Source organism: Aquarana catesbeiana, unplaced genomic scaffold (genome assembly GCF_042186555.1).
Source record: "Aquarana catesbeiana isolate 2022-GZ unplaced genomic scaffold, ASM4218655v1 unanchor233, whole genome shotgun sequence".
In the NCBI taxonomy this organism is placed as follows: domain Eukaryota; kingdom Metazoa; phylum Chordata; class Amphibia; order Anura; family Ranidae; genus Aquarana; species Aquarana catesbeiana.
Genome location: NW_027362661.1, coordinates 1,294,992 through 1,313,807, shown reverse-complemented (window position 1 = coordinate 1,313,807; position 18,816 = coordinate 1,294,992). Strand labels below are relative to the sequence as shown.

Sequence of the window (18,816 nt, the reverse complement as noted above, 5' to 3'; positions counted from 1 at the left end):
TGTCTGTAAAGACTGGACATCACTGAAAAACATTTCCCGCACTCAGGACAGGAATACGGCTTCTCCCCTGTGTGAGATCTCTGATGTGTGTAAAGATCATACTTCACTGAAAAACATTTCCCGCACTCAGGACAGGAATGCGGCTTCTCCCCCGTGTGAGATCTCTGATGTGTGTAAAGACTGGACTTCACTGAAAAACATTTCCCGCATTCAGGACAGGAATACGGCTTTTCCCCCGTGTGAGATCTCTGATGTGTGTAAAGATTGGCCTTCAGTGAAAAACATTTCCCGCACTCAGGACAGGAATGCGGCTTCTCCCCTGTGTGAGATCTCTGATGTGTATTAAGATGGGACTTGTCTGAAAAACATTTCCCGCACTCAGGACAAGAATACGGCTTTTCCCCCGTGTGAGATCTCTGATGTTTGTAAAGATTGGACTTCCGTGAAAAACATTTCTCACACTCGGGACAGGAATACGGCTTTTCCCCCGTGTGAGACCTCTGATGTTTGACAAGGTTTGATTTTTGTATAAAACATTTCCCGCACTCAGGACAAGAATACGGCTTCTCCCCCGTGTGAGATCTCTGATGTTTGTAAAGATTGGACTTCCCTGAAAAACATTTCCCGCACTCAGGACAGGCATGCGGCTTCTCCCCCGTGTGAGATCTCTGATGATTGTAAAGTTGGCACTTCCTTAAAAAACATTTCCCGCACTCGGGACAGGAATAGGGCTTCTCTCCTGTGTGAGAGCTTTTATGCCTATTAAGATGGCATTTATAATGGAAACATTTCCCGCACTCAGTACAGGAAAACCTCTTATCTGTTGGATAAGAGGAATACGATGGTCCATCTACACTGTGTGGTGCCGGATGGACATTTGAGGTAGTCGGGTTTTCACCTGGACTATACTGTGTGATGTCCTCATCTTCTACTTTACAGTCTGGAGACAAAGTGAGACAATCCTCTGAGGTTTTCCTCATCTCCCATCCATCTACTAAAATAGAGATAAAAAGATTATTACTACACATTAACAGATTGGTTCCCCTAAATCAGGACTCACATCAGACAGCTTTGTCTCTGAGGATCTTACAATTCCCCCCTCAAGGTAACTAGTAAATGGGTCCTCTGATCTCCTACCAGTTCATTTCTTTATTCATGGACCTTAGTCAGAGAGTGAGGAGACAACGAGAACTGTCTTTTATAGGAGTGACAGTGATGAGGGGATTATAGGATGAGTGTCCCCACCCCCTCTATCACTCATTGCCATCTTCCCAACACAAGAAGCACTGCACTTCCTTATTTAGTCCATGATTTAGTCATGAATAACAGCGGGGCTGAGCCCCACCAGAGGTCAGAGAGTGAGGATGGGGGGAGAACAACCAAGATGAAGACTGGACTGATCCTGAAGACCACCATCATTGGGTTACTGACTCCTCCCTCATTATTACTTCTGTTTAAGGTACCAGAGTTTGAGGATGTTATCACATTATTATCAACATGTAAAAGTCTGTGCTCCAATCAAATCATCAGATATAAAATGTCCAGCTGGTGGAAAATGGGTGCAACAAAAGAGAATACATATTATGTTTATATATAGCAGTGGGTGGAGGGGAGAGAGCAGAAGTCAGGACTATGTAATGTACAGCATATTGTATAAGATATAACAGATAGGACTATATAGTATCAGAACGATGTAATGTACAACATAGAGTATATAGTGCAGGGGTCAGGAGTATGTAATGTACATTATAAATTATACAGTGTAAGGGTCAGGACTCATAATATTGGTATTCAGTAATCAGTGGTAGATTATTTTTTTTACATGAGACAAGTTGCAGAGATCCCACACCGCTGCCTCCCATCTCCTGAGACTGCACTCAGTGACTTGGGTCTGAGACTATACAGACATATCCCTCCACCCGGCACAACCAGCAGACAACAGAGCAAGTAATCCTGGGAGAATTGTTCTGTCAGAGATCTTGCCATACCCGAGTATGGGGCAGAAGACCCAAATCACATACCCCAGGTGCCTAGCTCTCGTAATGCCTATGGTGAAAATCCACATTTTGCTGCCAGCTGAACCCCAGAATCTCCATAAGTCCAGTCTAGATACATAAATTGTGTCTGCAGCACAGAGAAGGAAGATTATCCGAGAGAAATACAGGAATACAGGACGGGGAACCTAGCTCAAGAAAGTAACCAGGGGATTACAGGCTGATATCACCCAGTCCTTGCCCTACTTTGGACCAATCAGTGAGCAGTATGGGTGGAGGAATGTATTTAGTGTTAATGACCCACCTGTGCTGATCTCTGTAGGAGTGTCTTCCTCTATAAATGTCCCCGTTATTCCATCCTCCTCCATAGACTGCTGATCATCCCTCACATACCTCTCTTCTTCTTCTGCTTTAACCTCAAATTCTATATCAATTGGATCTCCACTCTACATCAAGAAAATGAGAGAGAATATAATCTGTAAAATATAAGCTTTAATATAGTGATAGCACATATAAAATCCACACATTGTCACGATAAGTGTTTTATAAACTCTGCCCCACCAACCTTGTAACAGTGAGGGATGATGTGATCTTCCTGTGTGGAATCCCGGGAATACAGAGGACGGGGACACCTCTCTGGTGGGTTTTTGGTATTAGGTGGCTCCATCTTAAACTTGTGTCCTTCTGAAAACTCCTCCATCGCTCCATACTCCTCATCCTCCTCTTTATACTCTTCTTTAACATCAATATTATCATCCCCGAGGTTTCCACTCTGAAAGATATAATAAAACAATCATTGTAACAATCATGCTGTGTATAAATCAGAAGTATCAATAATTGTCAATCATCTACCTGATGATGATGAGGGATGGTGTGACCTTCCTGTGTGGAATCCCGGGAATACAGAGGACGGGGACATCTCTCTGGTGGGTTCCTGTAGCTGGATGACTCCACCATGGTGTCCTGGTACAGATCTTTGTGTTCTTTTAGAGACTCTGACTCCTTCATCGCCCCATCCTCATCATCCTCCTCTTTTATCTCTTCTTTAACTTCAATTTTCGAATCTCTCAGGTTTCCACACTGAATATATAATAAAAATGACATCAATGGTAACAATGCAGATAATGTACAGATCCTAAAGATACTATCAGTGATTGTTCCTCATCTACCTGATGATGGTGAGGGATGGTGTGATCTTCCTGTGTGGAATCCCGGGAATACAGAGGACGGGGACATCTCTCTGGTGGGTTCCCATTACTGGATCCATCTGTAGGAAACACACACACTGACTGAATACATTGTTTCTATGTGTTTATCAGATGATGGGGGATCTAGGTGGACCCACCGTACTGCTCTCTCCTTTACAATAAAGTCTCCTCTTACCCGGTGATGTGAGGGGCGGCTGATTGTCCATCATGACGTCCTTGTAGAGATCCTTGTGTCCTTCTAAATACTCCCACTCCTCCATGGAGAAATAGACAGTGACATCCTGACACCTTATAGGAACCTGACACACACAATGATACAGTCACCATCCAGACACATCCCTTGTCTGTTACTGGATAATGTCCCAGAATTCCCAGCACCGCTCACCTCTCCTCCATGATCTCTCTGGTGACTTCTAGAATCTTCTTTGTATTTCTCTATTCTATCAGGGAGGGAGGTGGAGGCAATGTGATGGTCATATGATCTCCAGACTTCACAGGAGGAAAACTCTAGATCTGAACACAAATACTAAAATTAAATGATATTCCCAGAATCCTCCTCACCTCATCATTCAGGTCTCCATTTTATTAAAGCCCCACTTCAGGCTAAGGTATAATTTACCCACAAAGGACCCCAACACTATCCAGGTTGAAAGCTTGTTGTACACATTATGGGATCATTACATACAACGCAGGACCAACAGTCCCACTTTTCTAGTGAGGATGTCAAGGGTCCGCCCACATCCTAAGAGCATCAGAAAAAAGGCAGATGGAGGGACATTAGGAGGAGGAGCTGTGAGGTCAGTGTGATGTCATAGGATTCTCTGACTTCAGATGGAGGGACATTTGGATGGATCGATTTGAGGGACCCTCTATATGAGGATCCCATGCAAACCAAATCATTGCTCCTGGGTGTGTCCTTCCTCTCCTAAACTGAAGAGAGAACTTTGACCTTTACCATACAGAAATCTGTCAGGAATCTGTGAAAGTAAGCTCTCATGTGATCAGGTGATGTGCGGAGGAATGGAGTGTAAATAGCAGACAATTTTCTCCAGAGCTCCTAATGGTGGGGATGGATTTTGCTGAGTGCTGGTGCCAAGTTTCCACCCCCCAGGATCACTGCAGGTGTGGAGAAAAGCTGTGTAAGAGGATATGGAGGAGAGATGAGGAGGAGATCCAGGAATCAGGATAAAGGTCAGGACAAGCAACAGACGAGCGCATCCAAGAGATGAAGCCGGGGTCACTACACAGAAAATCAATCCAAGGAAACAACAGGCAGGACGAGGAATAGCAAGAAGGAGCTCAGAGACAAATGAGAATATTGCTCAGCCAATGGGAGATTATCTCAGCATGACTTACATAATGAAGGAGATGAGGGGGAGGGGAGGAAGTCACTTAAAGCGGAGTTTCGTGAAAAAAAATTTTTTAGATGTCAGCAGCTGCAAATACTGCAGCTGCTGACTTTTAAAATAAGGGCACTCACCTGTCCCGGGGTCCAGCGATGTCGGCACCCGAGACCGAACCATCCCTCGATCCTCGGGTGCTGCCACCGCCATTCTCACTGAGGGAAACAGGAAGTGAAGCGTTGCGGCTTCACTGCCCGGTTCCCTACTGCGCATGCGCGAGTCGCGCTGCGCGTCTACACTGGTCCCCGTTGTGTTGTAGGAACTGTGTATTTCCCACAACACAACGGGGGTGAGAGGGGGGTTTGCGGCTAGCTATACCCGGAAGTGGATGCAGATACCTGTATTATACAGGTATCTGCACCCCCCTCCCCCCTGAAAGGTGCCAATTGTGACACCGGAGGGGGGGAGGAATCCGATGAGCGGAAGTTCCACTTTAGGGTGGAACACCGCTTTAAGGCAAGGCTTGATAAATTTGCTTTAAATCTAGGAGCTTTAAATCTTTTTAGGGGAGTGAAGGTTGTCAGAGCCTGGGGTCGGGCAAGTGATTTGTGAGTAATCTGTGAGGTGCAGAATGTAGGACATTGGGTGCAAGAGGTAGATGCAATCAATGTGGTACAGAACACAGGACATGGAGTGCAGGGTACCGGAGAAAGTTGTAGGTCACTGCAGGGGTGCAGTGTACAGAATGCAGGACATGGGGTACAGGGTAATGGAGAAGGGTGTAGGTCACCGCAGGGGTACAGTGTTCAGAATAGGGTGAAGGGTGCAGAACGTAGGACATGGGGTACAGGATACCGGAGAGGGGTGTGCGGGTCACCGCAGAACATGGGATGCAGGAGAAGGGAACAGAATGCAGGACATGGGGTGCCGTGGAAGGGTACAGGGTGCAGAATGTAGGACATGTGGAACAGGGTGCAGAATGCAGGACACTGGGTGTAGGTTGCAGAATGTAGGACATGGGTACAGGTTAATGGAGAAGGGTGCAAGACATGTGGTACAGGGTGCAGAATGCAGGACATGTGGAGCAGGGTGAAGAATGAAGAACATGGGGAGCAGGATACCTGAGAAGAGTGCAGGACATGTGGAGCAGAATGCAGGACATGGGGTACAGGGTATTGGAGAAGGGTGTGGGACATGGGGTGCAGGGGAAGGGTACAGTATGCAGAATGTGGGGTGCAGAACATGTGCTGTGGGGTGCAGGACATGGGCTGCAGGACATGTGTTCCACGTGCAGAACACAGGACAAGGGGTGCAGGACTTGGGGTGCAGTGTGCAGAACATGGGATTCAGGGTGCAAAACATGGGGTGCAGAAAGCAGGACATAGGGTGCAGGGTGAAGAACACAGGACATGGGGTGCAGGGTAGAGGTCACCGCAGGACATGGGGTAAGGAGAAGGGTGGTATGCAGAATGTGGGGTGCAGAACATGGGCTGTGGGGTGCAGGACATGGGCTGCAGGACATGTGTTGCACGGTGCAGAACACAGGACAAGGGGTGCAGTGTGCAGGACATGGGATTCAGGGTGCAAAACATGGGGTGCAGAAAGCAGGACATAGGGTGCAGCGTGAATAACACAGGACATGGGGTGCAGGGTAGAGGTCACCGCAGGACATGGGGTAAGGAGAAGGGTGGCGTTCGCAGGACATGGGGTACAGAACGCAGGACATGATGTGCTGGGTACAGAATGCAGGGCATCTGGTGCAGGGTGCAGAACATGGGGTGCAGGCCACTGCAGGACATGGGGTACACAGTGCAGAACACAGGACATGGAGGGCAGGACAGTAATCCAATCCCCCTCCCCTGTGTCCTCCTGCATGTCCTGTACATCTCCCCCAGCAGTGTGTGAGAGCAGAGTGGATGGAGAGGACATCTTGTGTACATAAAGCAGCATGTCCCTCCCTGGCTGGTTTCTTAGCTGGCTGCTTTGCAGTCTTGTCCTGGTTACTCCTGTAAGGACTCTGTAGTCCTGTTTCTCAGCACCTTGTGGGGATCTTTGTGGCAGCGCCGAGGTGGCGCCATGTTGGAGATTCGGTCCCGCTCCTTCCTCTCTGCTCTGCCGGAGGGCTCTGCAGGGACACAGGCAGCTGTGGGTGGAAGCAGGAGCCGATGGTGACAGTAATGCGGCCGCAGAAAGGAGAAAGATCGGCAGCGGGAGCTCAGTGAGATGAGTCCTCTTATGCCGCTGTCCTGTCCAGTCCACCCCTCACTTCACAGGTCGGGTGTCACCTCCTCCTCCTCCTCCTCACCCTCCCGCCTGGCCCCGCTCCGAGCCACATTCCTGTCTGTATAATGTGTCCGGGTTTCAGGCAGAAACATTATTCAGACCAACAGTGAGAATGACAAGAGCCCAGGGGCCAGGACACCATTTCTAGTCACCATGGTGACCTGGGATTTGTTGAGCCCTGACTTATGGTGACCATAGAGACATGGAAATTCAGCTGGTTCAGCAGGGATCGGTCACATTCCCATCCATGTGTGGTCACTGCCGGATAAAAGTCACTCCATCAGCGGCTGCAGCCAATAGCTTCATCACTGATCTGTGTATTCTGAGAGCGGAGGAGCGCCCCCCATTGTCAGAATACAATAGTGCAGCGGGGGAGGATTCCCCCATCCCCCTCCAATGTGTGGATGGGGGAATTGGTTAAGATTTTTTTGCTCAGCCCGCTGGCTGAACGATAAAACTGAACCATGTATGGTCAGCTTTGGAAGGAAGATATATTCATCATTAGTGATGGGCTCTGGCATGTTGGAAACCCCACGTTCCCGATCCCGGCAGGAAGCCAACACTACACCATGCTAATCACAGGCAGCGAGAAATGGAAATGTCTCAGTGCCTACGATTAGCGCTGTGCAGTGTCGGCTTCCTGGCGGGACCGGGAAAATGGGGTTTCCCGAGCCCATCACTATTCATCATCAACTGATACCTCTGAAGGGGTTAATCTACATTCCCACACTATATATGTGTGTATCATCATCTGCTGGAGATAAAAGACATCACAGTGACTATGGAGGAAGAGGACGGACATGACGGGGGGGTTACTGGGTGTAAATAGAAAATAAGATCTTATTACCTCCTCTGCTGCCACTTCCAACAATGCCTCCTCAGTACTTTGTACCACATGGAACTTCCTCTCTTTGTTCCAGATGACTTCCTGTCTGTATATGACATCACTTCCTACCTGTACCTTACATCACTTCCTATCCGTACTTTACATCACTTCCTGTCTGTCTCCCATTGGAGACTTCCTGTTTGAGTAGAAGTGACATCACCATCTTGTGGAGTTCAGAGGAACTGCAGCCACAAGAAATGTCTCAGTGTGATTACAGCCTTGCCATTTATTCCAGATGATGAAGGACAGTCCCGGGATTTAGTCCTCTGTCCCATCATGTCCTGATCTCACAGGTTCCAGGACTCAGAGTGTAGAGTGTCAGTGAGGGGATGACTTCTGGAACACTCTCTGGGTCCCATCACCAGGCACTGCAATTATAGCAGACTGTGGGGAGCAGTGATCTCCTTTCTGACAGTGATAGTATAACTCCGACATCAGCAGAGAGGCAGCGGGAGTGTGTGATCGGGTAAATACCACCAATACTGGGCTGGGGTTACACTTTATTCTCAAATATAGAAAAAATGAGGCCCTAAGGCCAACGTAGCTCTAGAAAAAATATGAAGAACAATATACCATGTGAAATTAATCATACACAGCTGCTAGCACTAAAAGTCTAAATACAAAAACTTCAAATAGGTAGGTATACAAGGTAAATGCAGCGCTGATGAACTCTGTGAACAATAAAGTAAATGATATAAAATATTGTGAAAAAGGAAAACTAAGGCAAAGTCCCAGAATTTAATTGAAAGGAAAAATGAAAACTAAAGCAAAGTCCCAATGAAAATTAAAAGTCCATATAGTGACCAATGATAGCCCATCCAGATAGTAGTGATAATTTGCAGTGAGAAATTCCATGATCGCTAATCAGTGATCTCACCAAACAAAGGGAATAATTAGGTCTCCCCAAGACCATTGGAGGTTGCCTGGAGCTGGTGCCATGGTTCTCAAAAAACATAAGAAAGAAAAGCTCCCCTAGCATAATACTGTATAAAAAGGTTTAATAAAGCAAAAAGGCTTGATGATATCAATGCCGTAGGCTCCTCCCTATGCGTTTCGTCACTAGCGGACATCAACTGGGGAATGGCCATTCCCCAGTTGATGTCCGCTAGTGACGAAATGCGTAGGGAGGAGCCTACGGCATTGATATCATCAAGCCTTTTTGCTTTATTAAACCTTTTTATACAGTATTATGCTAGGGGAGCTTTTCTGCGTAGGGAGGAGCCTATGACGGTGACATCATCACGCTTTTACTCTCAGAAGGTGGATGGGCGAACTACACAGGAAGTGAACAGAAGTTTTTTGGAGACGCTGTGGTCCCGTTTTTAAACTATAAGCATTGTACCGCTTTCAAAACAGCTTCTACTTTGTAAGTGCAAGCTAGGGGTGCAAGCTAGGGGAGCTTTTCTTTCTTATATTTTTTTGAGAACCATTGGCACCAGCTACAGTTCCAGGCAACGTTCAATGGTCTTGAGGAGACCTAATTATTCCCTGTGTTTGGTGAGATCACTGACTGGTGATCATGGCGCTCTGGTATACAGATTATTTTCTCACCTTGGTGTGGAGCTAGAAGCACTTATATGAAGATTTCTTCACTGCAAATTATCATCTTTATTTGCATGGGCGTTCAATGTTCATTATATGGACTTTAATCCCATTGGGACTTTGCTTTAGTTTTCCTTTTTCATTTTATTTTATTTTTTTCAATGAAATTTTGAGACTTTGCCTTAGTTTTCCTTTTTTACCAATTTTTATATCACTTACTAGAGTGTATCAGAGCTGCATTTACCTTGTATACCTACACTTTATTCTCACTGACACCAACAATGGGGCTTAGATTGGTGGAGGAGGAATGAGGGGGTTGGTTTATTTGTGAGGATAAAACCAGCTATGATACAATTCTCACAGCCTGCAATACTGCTGACCACCACTGGAGGGAGACTCTCCCACATTAAACTGGCTGGACACACACAGGCAGATACAAATCTTTCATACAATCTAAGGAGTGTGGAGCAGACAAGTGATCCCCACATACTTCAGAGGATCCCCCAAGTGATCCTTCAATCTAGAATCCTGGTGTCATGACTTCTTCCACTGCCCCACCCCCACACACATTATTTAGGGCAGATTTGATGAAGTGTGTGATGTGAGTGGTGTGCCGGGCAGTGATACACACACATACAGATCCCTGTCTGCCACATACAATCACTTCCACACACTGACAATAATCTGCATTAGGGAGGAGCTCCGTGTCTGAACAGAAGATTGGATGAACACTGACTCCTCCCACGTTCTTCTGGAAATCCAACGTTTACGGCATTTGGTGCAGACGAATGCGACGGCTTCTTGCTGTCACTGGTTTCTAGGGAAGTAACGGCTGCCTGCAACAGCTGTGTCCTTAGCAACCACTGACTTCACCCCGCCCATTCCCTTACATGGCCACGTAGGCAAATGGGTGGGGCATAGATCATGATATCATTGTCTGAATATGATGATGTCACCACTATCCCCGCCCCTTCCTTTATATAGCTGATGACAGCTTAGTCAGCGAGTGTTACCATCGGAGATCGCTCCTGTGTGGCTGGTCATTGGGAGATATTGGGGAGTCAGTGGGGGGTTGGCATTGTGATTGGCGTTAGATTTACAATGAGGGACTCTTTTAAAGGACATTGAGAGCCTTTATTGCTTTATTTCCTTTTTTTGTGAATGAGTAGAGGTGCTTTGTACTATGTACCCCAAACTCATTCATGTGGGGTGGTGGTATCTGGACACTTCCAGATTCTGATAATCCCCCTGCCCCCACATCCACCAGGCCAGGGTTGTGGGGATGAGGCCCTTTTCCTCATCAACATGGGGACAAGGTGCTTTGTTGCAAGGGGATCCCCCCTGACAAGCCCCTCCATGTTGAGGGCACATGGCCTGGTATGGTTCAGGAGAAGGGGTGGAGCCACACACTCATCCCTCCCCCTTTCCTGGTCAGCCAGGCTGCATGTTTGGATGAAGGGTCTGGTATGGATTTTCTGGGGGGAGGGGCACACATTTTTATTGTGTGAGGTCCTCCTTAATATCCATCTTAGACTCAAAGGGTCTGGTATGTATTTGGGGGCTCTATACAATTTTTCATTCTTGCTGTAGGACGGGCTATAGAAAAAGTGACATTTATAAAGAAAAAAATGAATCAGTTTAAATTGCCATAAAATGACATTTCATTGCCGGCTTCTTCTTTTTTTTTTCAAATAGCACACAGACCCTCCAAAGGTCCCCCAAATACATAGAAGAACCTCGGGGGGGGGGGGTCTGTGTGATGTTTTGGCAATTATAAGTGTATGAGTATGATCTCAGGTATTAGTATGAAGACATGTCTGATGAAAGAAACTAAGGGGTCTACTTATAGATAATTCATTGGACGAATGTGACAATCATTCATCCAGCCATTACACATTCTGGCCATAATGTAGCAAAGTGATTTCCTATGATTGTCAGCTCCATCTAATGACCATAATGGGGTATTTTGGGTATTTTTCCTGGCATATCTTCATTAGAAAAAATAGCACAATACCGCATGATGAACACTAGATGGAGCCAAGGAAATCAGTGTATGAAATAAAATACATCCAATATTCATCACAGCTGGGTGAATGCTGGTCATAATCATTCAACTATTTGAAAAAAAAAGAAACCTCTAAGCCCCGGTTCACACAGGGGCGACTTGTCAGACTTAGCCGCCTGACAAGTAGCGTCCCGTTAGAATAAGGTTCCTGTACGACTTTGGGGGCGACTTGCATTGACTTCTATATAGAAGTCGTTTTGCAAGTGGCCGCTCCTGTCGTGTCCAGGTCGCCTGAGGCAGTCGCGCTGCAAGTCGTGCTGCCTCAGTGTGAACCGACACTTAGTGTTTGTGAAATCTTCCACCACAAAATGTACTCAGCCAATGAAAGGTAATGACTCCATTTTTATTTTTCTACTGCTATCAATGGCCAACACGGTACAACACTTCATCCATGTCTTTGGTGATCTCTGATCTCCTTATGAACTCAGGAATTAACAATTCCTATCGCCTGACACCCGGGAAATGCAGTTCTGAGGGCCGGACAGGTAGGTTTTTTTTTAACATTTAGCCCTGCTGTGGGCAAGGAAGGAGCAGGTTTACTTGTCGGATGGAAGCATTCGGGTGGCTGAGCGAATGTTTCCACACAACCCCGTTAAAGTGCCCCCCCCGACACACACCCGATATGTATCCAGGACTCCTCTGCCTATCTGTGACCCGGGACCAGCATAGCGGGTGATGATGGGTAGAGGGGAGGGAGGAGAGAGGACACACATCCGTTCTCCTCCCCTTCTCGTTCCTGACCCGGAAGTGACAGGTATGACATCACTTCCGGGTCCCTGGTGACAGTTTCCTCGGCCATCAAGGCCGGGAAAGAATATAATGCAGTGTGATCTGTATTACATTCCATTCAGTGGAGCACAGGGGGAACCCTCCAAAATTATGGACAGTCTTTAAGCACCCTCCAAAATTATGGACAGTCTTGAGGCGCCCCAATCTAAAATGTAAAAACTATTCTAATAGTTCTACATAATGCAACAACATCCACACACGTAGGACACCCAACTTTAGAAGTGATTTATTCTTCCAAAGCAAATACACTTTCGCAAACTGGTACTGACTAGTATTCCAATGTTTCTTTTCTCCCACAGTTTTTCTCCATCACTCAGCTAATGAGACCCCAAAGCTGATGGAGAGAGGCGGGGGAGGGTCACACATAGATGATATTCAGGCAACTGACATCCTTATCAGCTCATGATGTCATTGGTTGTTAGGAGGTTGGCAGCTAGAAGGTTGTAATGGTGACAATGAAAACCTGAGGCTTTGTGTAACTAAAAGGCTTCATCCCCCCCTCCGGCTTGTATACAGCTTTGGGGCAATTGTTCGGAATTTGGCCAAGGCGCCCCTGAAGAAACTTCAAGGCACCCTGGTTGAAAAAGGCTGCTCTATGTAATGAAAAAAAAAATGTTTTAATTGTACAAAATTAAATTTAAACCCATATAACCCCCCCACCAAAAAAGCTGAGACCCCGCCCCGCACATATACACATGCACAAACATAAACTCACACATTGGGGCACCTATGTCTGAAAACGTTGATTGCAATACACATTACATATCACCGCACTCACTGGAATTAGAGCAATAATTCTATCACCAGACCTCCTCCATAACACTAAACTGATGACCTATAGGGGGCTTTTAAAGCTTCACCTATAGAAAATATAGGGCACTGAAGTATGTCACCATTTCACAGGCGCACACAAATTTAAGGTTTGACATGTTGGGTATCTATTTACTCGGTGCAACCTCGGCTTTTATATTTTACCCAAAAAATTGGGAAATTTATTGTGTTTTTGTGCCTCCTAAAATGAACTTTAGTGTGTTTTTTACAGAAATTTTGCGTTTCCTAGACTTTCGCGATAATATCGTGTGACATAAAAAATTGGAACTACCTCTATTTTATTCTCTAAGGTGTCTGCTTTCAGAAAATATATCATGTTTTGGGGGTTTTATATAATCTTCAGGCCTAAAATAATTTTTTAACTCCTTCCTGCCTGGCCTATAGCAGAATGACGGCCAGGCGGGGGGTTCCATTATCCTGACTGAACGTCATATGACATGCAGAAGAATAAGCCACTCGGGCGCGCGGCGATCGGTGGTGTGGTGTGTCGCTCTGACACACCGCATCTCCAATCTCAGTAAGAGCCTATGACCATGTGTCCAATCAAAGCCCATCACATGGTAACCAGGAAGTGCCGGTTATCGGCTTTCCTTTATTCATGCTGACAAGGCACGAGTAGAGGAGAGCAGATCAGCGGCTCTCCTGACAGGGGAGGATCTGTACTGATATTCAGCATTGATAATCAGTACAGGCCCATCATTGATGACCACCAGTGATGCCCAGCAGTGCCCGCCTGTGATGCCAATCAGTGCCCATCTGTGATGCCAATCAGTGCCCGCCTGTGCCCACCAGGTATACCAAACAGTGCCGATCAGTGATGCCTGTCAGTACCTCCTCATCAGTGCTGCCCATCAGTGCCATCTATCAGTGATGCATATTATTGCCTCCTCGTTAGTGCCCATCAGTGAAGGAGAAAACTTACTTATTTACAACATTTTATAACAGAAACAAAGAAAAACTTTATATTTATTTAATTTTCAGGTTTTTTATTTGTAGCACAAAGGATAAAAACGCCAGTGGTGATCAAATACCACCAAAAGAAAGCACTATTTGTGGGGAAAAAAAGTCAAATGGGTTCAGTGTTACATGACGGTGTAATTGTCATTCAAAGTGTGAGAGCGTTGAAAGATGAAAATTGGCCTGGGCAGGAAGGACAGTCCGCATTAAAGCCATAGCAATGATGTAATTTATGCTTCCTATTGGGCACCGTTTATTATTACTGGTGGGCTTCTGTGATTGTCACTTCGGACCGGAAGTGACGTCCGTCCGACCGGAACTTCCGGTGGGCGCAAATTCAATTTGGAGCCACATTCCCTATATAAAACACACTGGTGATGGCAGCTACTTATACCCCAGATGAAGTCTACTTAGACAAAACACGTTTTTACTGTGAACTTGCTTAAAGAAAAATGAAACAAACAATAACAGTAATATAGAGTAGTAAGCAAATATGTATTCGTAGAACAAAGAGCAAAAGTTACTGAAGAAATCTACGAGATCTAATCTGTCTGCTTTCAGGGGACTCCTTTAAGTGAAATAACCCAGAGAGCAGAGGTAAATACACAAGAATAACATATCAAAATGGGATGTTACTGCAATGAATTATCTGCCAAATCTACTTAAAATTGGGCTATATGAGCCCAGGCAGGAGGAGGGTAGAAGAATGACCTTGTTCTCTGTCAGTTCTCTCCCTTCTTCACCCCAGCACCACAGTCCCAATAGGCCTGTTTAAACACAATACCTGAGTGCATTGAACTAACCTCCAACCTGAAAATACTCGTAAGTAACTAAAGTCCTGAATACAGATAGGGCCTGTAAGACTTTGGATGACTTTAAGGTGGTGCACTTGTTGATTTTCTGCAGTGGAATAAACAAAGTACACCCAAAGAGGCTTGATAGACAGCAAGGGGTCTAATGGTGTTGGTAATCTTCAGTTAAATCGGACAGGTGCTTTCACTGCCAGGCAGAGTGTAACCACATCACGGTTCCTCCATCAATGTGATGTTAGTACAAAATAAAATGAATTATGATAATGGTGAAGTCCAATAGTGACTGGAAATCAAGTGTTCCAATATAATCAGTGTACAATCCTTTAATAAATAATTCCAATAAAGTGATCGATCCTTAGTATAACAGTTCCCAGAGAGTCTATGCGCTGCCACCAACACCTCATGTAAAATGTAACTTTATGGCAAATAACTAACAAAAATGATATAGCAATAAGTTATTAATAGCTCAGAGGCTATTCAAAATAGAATATAGGGGAAATTGCAATAAATAAATCCACATCCTATGTGTATGAATATGAATGTTGAATTGATATCCTAAAAATGCAAGGAGCAGACCACAAAATGAAATAAAATGGAATTGATGTAAATCGGTTCTATTAACCGCTTCAGCCCCGGAAGATTTGGCTGCTGAATGACCAGGCCATTTTTTGCGATTTGGCACTGCGCTATAAACAAAAACAGAGCGACAATTTTGAAAAAAAAACACAATATTTTGTACATTTTGCTATAATAAACATCCCTATTTTTTTAAAAAAAAGCTATTTTTTTCTCAGTTTAGGCCAATATGTATTCTTCTACATATTTTTGGTAAAAATCGCAATAAGCGTTTATTGAATGGTTTGGGCAAAAGTTATAGCGTCTACAAAATAGGGAATAGATTTATAGCATTTTTATTATTATTTTTTTTTTTTTACTAGTAATGGTGGTGATCTGCGATTTTTATCGGGACTGTGACATTATGGCGGACACATCAGACACTTTTTTGGGATTGTTGGCATTTATACAGCGATCAGTGCTATAAAAATGCACTGATTGCTGTAAAAATGTCACTGGCAGGGAAGGGGTTAACACTAGGGGGCGATCAAGGGGTTAACTGTGTTCCCTGTGTGTATTTCTAACTGTAGGGGGAGGGAACTGACCAAGAGGAAGTGACAGATCGTGGTTCCTAGCTATTATGATCTCACGATGTGTCACACACACGTCCCTGTTCTGCCTCTCGTGCCCGCGATCACTCGTGGTCGGCGGTCATCGCGACTGTCGGCCACGAGCATTGGCACCCCCTCAGTGCAGCGTGTGCACTTGCTATCCAGATCCTGCAAGCTGACAAATAGCTATGACGATTCACGGGATCGTGCCGCCCTGGCGGCTAGTCGGCAAGCAGTTAATCTAACTGGAGGCTTGTCTGTTTACTTCATCCCCATATGTAAGCCTGGATCTTCTGAGTGAGGATTTGCGGAGAAGATTCTAGGAGGAGGGATCAGCCTATCTCTATTGAATTTGCATTCAAGGCTTATGTTCTGTGGATATGAGGTGAGGGTTCTGTGAGCACGGAGGTGTTGGTGGCAGCGCATAGACTCTCTGGGAAGTTTTATACTAAGGATCGATCACTATATTAGAACTATTTAGAACGATTATATTGGAACACTTGATTTCCAGTCACTATTGGACTTCACCAATGTCAAAATTCATTTATTTTGTACTAACATTACATTGTTTTATATGTGTAGAGGATGGCATAGCGCAAAACCACTTATCAATTTATCTATGCACGTGTAGTTGTGAATCCACTAGGTATTGCAACAATTCCTTGAATGTAATTAGAATTTATTTCATCACAAAGTAGCGCAGAGGATCACTCTTATTTAATTCAGTGTTCTGGCTTATAGAGGATCCGGCAAGGGCCCTCTCACCAAATCCTATGTCCAGATGCCCAAGGAGAGAATATTGTGGTACCAATTTATGGGTGCCCAACTGGCCACCTCCTCACAGAAACGCCACACGCTGACAGGGATGCCTGGAGATGCACCCGGGGTCCTCCCTTTAGCTCTTGATGTCCACAGCCAACCTCAGGGCTGTAGCAGGGACAATCACACAGACCTAGGACCGCAGAAGCCTTCTCCAGCGTCCAGTCTTCCTCACACCTCGTGCTAACTCTCTTCTCTCCCAGGAAGCCTCTGGGGGTAAGATCCCTCCTCTCTAGGAATGGCTTCTGGGATGTGTGTAGTGTTGAGGACTCCATCTCCCAGAGTTCCTTGCCACTCCCTTAATTGGCTAGCTTCCCTCTGCCAATGAAGTAATAGGAGAAGTGCCTCTAAATATGTCTCTGACTCATTCCACAGTGAGAAGAAAAAGGGATGGGGAAAATCCCCCCATAGAAACTGACAGGCTGCGTCTCTCCCCTCAGTAAGAGACCCGGCCAGCTTGACAAGGTAGCGGGGAATGTGAAGCAGCCGCTACACAATGATGCCAGGATCTTCTTATTTTTGGATCTATCCAGGGCAAGGGTCTCTCACATGGACATTTATTTTCAAGCCCAAGTGGAGCAACTGGAGGTCGTGACATAAGGGGAGAAACTGTCAGGGCTGGGATAACCTGCTAGGTGCAATGTGGTTCCCAGAGGAGAAGGGTGCAGTTCTGGTGGCCACCAGTGGGTGTCTCCCAGCAGATCTCAGTAATTAGGCTCCTGTGAAAGCATATAATCCTCCCTTAGCTTTCATCAGTGCCTCAGCATTCTACCTGTGAGCAGCTTCCCTGCTTGATCCTTCTATTTTTGTATTTGGTTTCCTGCATCCTGTTACCTCATCTCTGATCCCTATTCTCAGTCCCAGTCCTGCCTTGTTTATGTGAGCTTCCCTCCATTTGTATGGGATAGTGCAGGGCTCAAAATTTCAAGTCCTGAGCTACTAGCCAGGCCTCAAGGGTTACTCGCCACCAGTTGCCCCGCCCAAACCCTACCTTGCCCCGCCCTAATCACGCCCTCATAAATCTCATGAAATGACACTTAAATGTTTTATGCAGAATTAAGTTACAAAAATAAATATTAACAACCTCATCAGTTCCCCTCGACACACAGCCTCCCCAGTGCCCATCAATGCAGGCTCACCTGTGCCCATCAATGCAGCGTGACCTGTGCCCATCAATGCAGCCTCACCGTGCCCAACATTTCAGCTTCACTGTGCAAACATTGCAGCCTCACGGTGCCCCCATTGCAGACTCACTGTGCCCCCATTGCAGCCTCACCGTGCCAACATTGCAGCCTCACCGTGCCCAACATTTCAGCCCCACCGTGCAAACATTGCAGCCTCACCATGCCAACATTGCAGCCTCACCGTGCCCAACATTTCAGCCTCACCGTGCCAACTTTGCAGCCTCACCGTGCCCCCATTGCAGACGCACTGTGCCCCACATTGCAGCCTCACCAGGGTGGAGGAAGAGAGGGTGGCCGGATCATGACTGGATTAAGAGGAGAGCCATGGGATCACAGAGCGTGAATAGCACACTGTTACAGCTTACATGAACTTGCCTCTGCTCTCCGTCACACACAGCCCTGCGCCTGTGATAGACAGAACACATCCCAGCACTGGAACCGCATTCTGTTAATCACAGAAGCGGGGTTAGGAGGAGGCGGGGCTGGGTGTGACAGTGAGCAGAGCGGAGGTAATTTCAATGTAAGCTGTAACAGCGTGCTATACCGCTCGTGACCCCCTGGCTCTCCTCTTCCTCCATGCTCTCTTCCACCGGGCCGAACACTGGGAGAACGGACCCAGATCAACCCCACCCGCCGGCGGTGCTCACTCCCCGCTCGCAAGGTCTCATTTTCCACTCCCAAAATGCGAGTAGGCAAGTGGAAAATTTGAGGGCTGGGATAGTGTATTCTAGTTAGGTTGTTGAGTTGGTTATTTACTTCACTGTCGTGTACATTAATAAGTCCACGACTATGATCTCAGTCATCAGTATAAAACCATGTTTGACAGAGGAAACTCGGCGGTCTACTTATAGAAAATTTGCTGGGACAAATGTGATGAGCATTTGCCCAGCTGTGATATGTTCAGGCCATAGTTTAATTAACACAGTGACATCCTATG

The 18,816-nt window shown here is 46.0% G+C and overlaps 3 protein-coding genes across 3 annotated transcripts in view; 1 reads left to right on the top strand and 2 right to left on the bottom strand.

Moving 5' to 3' along the window:
- Positions 1-18,816, top strand: part of LOC141121836 (uncharacterized) — a 963,509-nt gene that overhangs the window by 891,228 nt on the left and 53,465 nt on the right. The gene's annotated exons all lie outside the window — the stretch shown is intronic.
- Positions 1-18,816, bottom strand: part of LOC141121879 (uncharacterized) — a 173,439-nt gene that overhangs the window by 113,054 nt on the left and 41,569 nt on the right. The window contains exon 2 of the mRNA XM_073611636.1: positions 3,588-3,715. The gene's annotated coding sequence lies outside the window, so the exon portion shown is untranslated. The remainder of the gene's footprint in view (positions 1-3,587; positions 3,716-18,816) is intronic.
- Positions 1-18,816, bottom strand: part of LOC141121842 (uncharacterized) — a 297,848-nt gene that overhangs the window by 273,808 nt on the left and 5,224 nt on the right. The window contains exon 7 of the mRNA XM_073611580.1: positions 2,299-2,440. Within this exon, the coding sequence (XP_073467681.1) occupies positions 2,299-2,440 (142 nt within the window). The remainder of the gene's footprint in view (positions 1-2,298; positions 2,441-18,816) is intronic.